Raw genomic sequence first — 6,683 nt, forward strand, 5'->3', positions numbered from 1 at the left:
CACACACAGTTTTCATAAAGCAACACACAGTTTTTATAAAGCAACACACAGTTTTTATAGAGAAACACACACAATTTTTATAAGGAAACACACACAGTTATTATAAAGCAACACACACACAGTTATTATAAAGCAACACACACAGTTATTATAAAGCAACACACACAGTTTTTATAAAGCAACACACACAGTTTTTATAGAGCAACACACACAGTTTTTATAAAGCAACACTTACAGTTATTATAAAGCAACACACACAGTTATTATAAAGCAACACACACAGTTATTATAAAGCAACACACACAGTTATTATAAAGCAACACACACAGTTATTATAAAGCAACACACACAGTTATTATAGAGCAACACACACAGTTTTTATAAAGCAACACACACAGTTTTTATAAAGCAACACACACAGTTTTTATAAAGCAAGACACACAGTTATTATAAAGCAACACACACACAGTTTTTATAAGGAAACACACCGTTTTTATAAAGCAACACACACAGTTATTATAAAGCAACACACACAGTTATTATAAAGCAACACACACAGTTATTATAAAGCAACACACACAGTTTTATAAAGCAACACACACAGTTTTTTATAAAGCAACACACACAGTTTTTATAGAGCAACACACACAGTTTTTATAAAGCAACACACACAGTTATTATAAAGCAACACACACAGTTTTATAAAGCAACACACAGTTTCATAAAGCAACACACAGTTTTTATAGAGAAACACACACAATTTTTATAAGGAAACACACACAGTTATTATAAAGCAACACACACTGTTATTATAAAGCAACACACACAGTTTCATAAAGCAACACACAGTTTTTATAGAGAAACACACACAATTTTATAAGGAAACACACAGTTATTATAAAGCAACACACACACACAGTTATTATAAAGCAACACACACAGTTTTATAAAGCAACACACAGTTTTTATAGAGCAACACACACAGTTTTTATAGAGCAACACACACAGTTTTTATAAAGCAACACACACAGTTATTATAAAGCAACACACACAGTTTTTATAAAGCAACACACACTGTTTTTATAGAGCAACACACACAGTTATTATAAAGCAACACTTACAGTTATTATAAAGCAACACACACAGTTTTTATAAAGCAACACACAGTTATTATAAAGCAACACACAGTTATTATAAAGCAACACACAGTTTTTATAAAGCAACACACACAGTTATTATAAAGCAACACACAGTTATTATAAAGCAACACACACACTACCATTCACATGGACAGTAATGAATGCTTAGGTTACAGTATGGGGAAAGGACGTGTCATTTGTTTGTGTGTGTTGCTCCTGGCAGTTGGAGTAGCTCAAACCATTGTTAATGCAAGCTCCATTTCCAAACAACATTACATTTTTCCAGACGTGGTAGAAAATGTTTTAACATCACTGAGGTTTTCAAGTAGATACGAATGTGTTTTCTTGTGAAATACAGACACGATCATGTGAATTCCTTATTCTGTGCATTGCATATTACGTCACAATCAGTTCCTAATTGCCACTTTAAAATCCTTAGGACCAGTTTCCTGGACAGAGATTAAGCTATTATTATTTCAATACTATTTCAATAGATAGAGAATATTTTTAATCAACTGAAAATATTTATTAATCCAGGAATATGCTTAATCTGAATGTGTGAAACCAGTCTTTTGGGTTTATAAAAACAGCACAACATGCCCACTACACTCAGGAAGTGGAGGATATATGGAGGATATATGCCAGGATGTTAGCCATTTAAAAGCTTGTTCATATTTTAACCTCTTTGTTTACTAAGAGATCCTGATTTAAAACCTAATGTCCCAGAGGTGAAGGACGGTGATTGGCTGGGTGGCTTCCAGACGTCTGTCGCCCCATCCCCCCCCCCCCCCCCCCCCCCCCCCACACACACACACACACACACACACACACACACACACACACACACACACACACACACACACCCGTCGTGATCTCTGGTGATCCCTAGTCCCTCTGTCGCGTCACATCGACCGGCTGGCTGGGACGGGGGGGCTGGAACCATGCACCTTGAACTATGACCTCTGACCCCTGTCTCTGTGTGTGTGTGTGTGTGTGTGTGTGTGTGTGTGTGTGTGTGTGTGTGTGTGTGTGTGTGTGTGTGTGTGTGTGTGTGTGTGTGTGTGTGTGTGTGTGTGTGTGTGTGTGTGTGTGTGTCTCAGGGAAAATAAAACAGCCGCTGATGTGGATCAGAGGGAACATGCTGAAGGAACAGCCCGAGCTCTTTGTCCAGAGAGACACTGTGTGAGCACACACACACCAGAACAAACACACACACTGTCATGTGATCAGCTGTTTTTGGGGGCGAATCATGCAGATACAAAACGACTAGATGTAGATGTATATTTTAGTCATTGAGCAGACGCTCTAATCCAGAGCCACTTACAGTGACTGCATACATTTTCGTACTGAAGTGGCCAAAAGGACATTGTATCCATCTCCTTTAGTGATGGCTGTCAGACAGACGGGGGCTGTGGTTTGTGGAGGCTCTGTCCTCCTCACCCATCCCAGGCTGACGTCTGATTGGTTTGGCTCTGACTTTTATAGGAGGGAGGATATGTGAGAGGAGAGAAAGTAGTATAGTTTTCTATGGACTCCATAGATTAGGTCCACTATAGAGAGAGCGAGAGAGAGAGAGAGAGAGAGTGTGTGTGTGTGTGTGTGTGTGTGTGTGTGTGTGTGTGTGTGTGTGTGTGTGTGTGTGTGTGTGTGTGTGTGTGTGTGTGTGTGTGTGTGTGTGTGTGTGTGTGTGTACTCTAAAGCGTTACAGATCATCACACATTGTATTCCAAACCGAGTACATTTTTAACATATGTATCATTCTAAGTGCAGTTTGTTTTGAGGTGTACAGGCTATGTCAGGGGAGGTTAGGTTATGTTGTGCAGTATGGGGGGGAGGGGAAGTGCGTTTGAGAGAAAAGCAGCCTATCAGATCATCGCTTACACCCTTCTGACACTGTGACGTCAGAGCACCGATGGAGGCGACTTCATACAGTAAGAGAGAAACGACCTGGGGATGTGAAGCACGTCGCCGTCATCAGATACCAAAGTCATGCTGTACACGGTGAACACCACCCCAAATCTCCCCTAATTACACATGATCACACACCTGGAGGAGGCTCCTGGAAATGCCCTTTATTTACTGCAAATAGTTTCAGGCTAAATGATCTTATTTGTTTATGGTACTGTGTACTAAATATATATATATATATATATATATATATATATATATGTTTTAATACATTACCATTACACACTGTTTGTTAGATATGATTGTGTTGTTGAAGTGTGTGTATGTGTGTGTGTGTGTGTGTGCGTGTGTGCGTGCGTGCGTGCGTGTGTGTGTGTTTATTTGATAAGGCTTTCTCTGTATATTTTATAATCAACATTTGTGACCCCTTTGTACTATTTTAAACAGGAAGTGCTTATCAACGATGCTGACTGGGTGTGTTCTAACAGAGAAACAAACTTCTCTCATTCCCATATCTGTTCAATTACACACGATTGGGTTGATATATTCTGTATATGATTCTGCTACATTGTATACCAGGACAATGAGCTAGAGGACCAGAACAACGAGCTAGAAGACCAGGACAACGAGCTAGAGGACCAGGACAACGAGCTAGAGGACCAGGACAACGAGCTAGAGGACCAGGACAACAAGCAAGAGGACCAGAACAACGAGCTAGAGGATCAGAACAACGAGCTAGAGGACCAGGACAACGAGCTAGAGGACCAGGACAACGAGCTAGAGGACCAGAACAACGAGCAAGAGGACCAGAACAACGAGCTAGAGGATCAGAACAACGAGCTAGAGGATCAGAACAACGAGCTAGAAGACCAGGACAACGAGCTAGAGGACCAGGACAACGAGCTAGAGGATCAGAACAACAAGCAAGAGGACCAGAACAACGAGCTAGAGGATCAGAACAACGAGCTAGAGGATCAGAACAACGAGCTAGAAGACCAGGACAACGAGCTAGAGGATCAGAACAACGAGCTAGAGGATCAGAACAACGAGCTAGAGGACCAGAACAACGAGCTAGAGCACCAGGACAACGAGCTAGAGGACCAGAACAACGAACTAGAGGACCAGAACAACGAGCTAGAGGACCAGGACAACAAGCAAGAGGACCAGAACAACGAGCTAGAGGACCAGAACAACGAACTAGAGGACCAGGACAACGAGCAAGAGGACCAGGACAACGAGCTAGAGGACCAGGACAACGAGCTAGAGGACCAGGACAACGAGCTAGAGGACCAGGACATCGAGCTAGAGGATCAGAACAACGAGCTAGAAGACCAGGACAACGAGCTAGAGGACCAGGACAACGAGCTACAGGACCAGAACAACGAGCTAGAGGACCAGGACATCGAGCTAGAGGACCAGGACAACGAGCTAGAGGACCAGGACAACGAGCTAGAGGACCAGAACAACGAGCTAGAGGACCAGAACAACGAGCTAGAGGACCAGAACAACGAACTAGAGGACCAGGACAACGAGCAAGAGGACCAGGACAACGAGCTAGAGGACCAGGACAACGAGCTAGAGGACCAGAACAACGAGCTAGAGGACCAGGACAACAAGCAAGAGGACCAGAACAACGAGCTAGAGGACCAGGACAATGAGCTAGAGGACCAGGACAACGAGCTAGAGGACCAGGACAATGAGCTAGAGGATCAGAACAACGAGCTAGAGGATCAGAACAACGAGCTAGAGGATCAGAACAACGAGCTAGAGGACCAGAACAACGAGCTAGAGGACCAGGACAATGAGCTAGAGGACCAGGACAACGAGCTAGAGGACCAGGACAACGAACTAGAGGACCAGGACAACGAGCTAGAGGACCAGGACAACGAGCTAGAGGACCAGGACAACAAGCAAGAGGATCAGAACAACGAGCTAGAAGACCAGGACAACGAACTAGAGGACCAGGACAACGAGCTAGAGGACCAGGACAACGAGCTAGAGGACCAGGACAACAAGCAAGAGGACCAGAACAACGAGCTAGAGGACCAGAACAACGAGCTAGAGGACCAGAACAACGAGCTAGAGGACCAGGACAATGAGCTAGAGGACCAGGACAACGAGCAAGAGGACCAGGACAACGAGCTAGAGGACCAGGACAACGAGCTAGAGGACCAGGACAACGAGCTAGAGGACCAGGACAACGAGCTAGAGGACCAGAACAACGAGCTAGAGGACCAGGACATCGAGCTAGAGGACCAGGACAACGAGCTAGAGGACCAGGACAACGAGCTAGAGGACCAGGACAACAAGCTAGAGGACCAGGACAATGAGCTAGAGGACCAGGACAACAAGCTAGAGGACCAGGACAACGAGCTAGAGGACCAGGACAACGAGCTAGAGGACCAGGACAACGAGCTAGAGGACCAGGACAATGAGCTAGAGGAACAGAACAACGTAGTGTTAATCTCTACTCTCCATAGAGGTTAGAATACAGTGCTTTCGTAAAGTATTCAGACCCATGAACTTTTTCTAAAATTATTCTAAAATAGATTAAATAGATTTTTTCCCTCATCAATCTACACACAATACCCCATAATGACATCACAATACCCCATAATGACAAAGCAAAAACTGTTTTTTAGAAATGTTTGCTTATTTATAATAAAATGTTTTTACTGAAATATCACATTTACATAAGTATTCAGACCCTTTATTCAGTACTTTGTTGAAGCACCTTTGGTAGCAATTACAGCCTCGAGTCTTCTTGGGTATGATGCTACTAGCGTTGGGCCAGTAACCGAAAGTTTGCTGTGTTGAATCCCCGAGCTGACAAGGTAAAAATCTGTCATTCTGCCCCTGTACAGGGCAGTTAATCCACTGTTCCCCAGTAGGCTGTCATTGTAAATAAGAATTTGTTCTTAACTGACTTACCTAGTTAAATAAAGGTTCAATTTAAAGCTCTGTCAGGTCATTTTCAGTTCTCTCCAGAGATATTTGATCGGGTTCAAGTCCGGGCTCTGGCTGGGCCACTCAAGGACATTCAGAGACTTATCTCGAAGCCACTCCTGCGTTGTCTTGGTTGTGTGCTTAGGGTCGTTCTCCTGTTGGAAGGTGAACTTTCACCCTCAGTCTGAGGTCCTAAGTGCTCTGGAGCAGGTTTTCATCAAGGATCTCTCTGTATTTTGCTTCATTCATTTTTCACTTGATCCTGGCTAGTCCCTGCCTCTGAAAAACATCTCCACAGCATGATGCTGCCACCACCATACTTCACAGTAGGGATGGTGCCAGTTTCCTCCAGATGTGACGCTTGGCATGGAGGCAAAAGGGTTCAATCTTGGTTTCATCAGACCAGAGAATCTTGTTTCTCATGGTCTGAAGGTCCTTTAGGTGCCTTTTAGCAAACTCTAATCGGCCTGTCATGTGCCTTTTACTGAGGAGTGGTTTCCATCTGGTCACTCTACCATAAAGGCCTGATTGGTGGAGTGTTGCAGAGATAGTTGTCCTTCCGGAATATTTTCCCATCTCTACAGGTGGACTCTGGAGCTCTGTCAGGGTGATCATCGGGTTCTTGGTCACCTGCCTGACCAAGGTCCTTCTCCCCCGATTGCTTAGTTTGGCCGGGCGGCCAGCTCTAGG

The 6,683-nt window shown here is 43.8% G+C and overlaps 1 protein-coding gene across 1 annotated transcript; it reads left to right on the forward strand.

Moving 5' to 3' along the window:
* Positions 1 to 2,526: 2,526 nt before the first annotated feature.
* On the forward strand, positions 2,527 to 5,564 carry LOC115148346 (uncharacterized protein DDB_G0290685-like). The gene is made up of 2 exons (XM_029690264.1): positions 2,527 to 2,553; positions 3,627 to 5,564. Exons 1-2 carry the CDS (start codon positions 2,527 to 2,529, stop codon positions 5,532 to 5,534), a joined length of 1,935 nt encoding a protein of 644 aa, XP_029546124.1. The 3' UTR covers positions 5,535 to 5,564.
* Positions 5,565 to 6,683: the final 1,119 nt, after the last annotated feature.

This window comes from Salmo trutta, chromosome 15 (genome assembly GCF_901001165.1).
Source record: "Salmo trutta chromosome 15, fSalTru1.1, whole genome shotgun sequence".
NCBI classification, from domain to species: Eukaryota; Metazoa; Chordata; class Actinopteri; order Salmoniformes; family Salmonidae; genus Salmo; species Salmo trutta.

What these genes read in the sequence shown, in the direction of transcription:
- LOC115148346 (XM_029690264.1), top strand. Translation starts at nt 2,527, where the DNA reads ATGGCTGTCAGACAGACGGGGGCTGTG. An exon ending in TCAGACAGACGGGGGCTGTG is followed by an intron (nt 2,554 to 3,626) that starts GTTTGTGGAGGC and finishes ATTGTATACCAG; the next exon opens with GACAATGAGCTAGAGGACCA.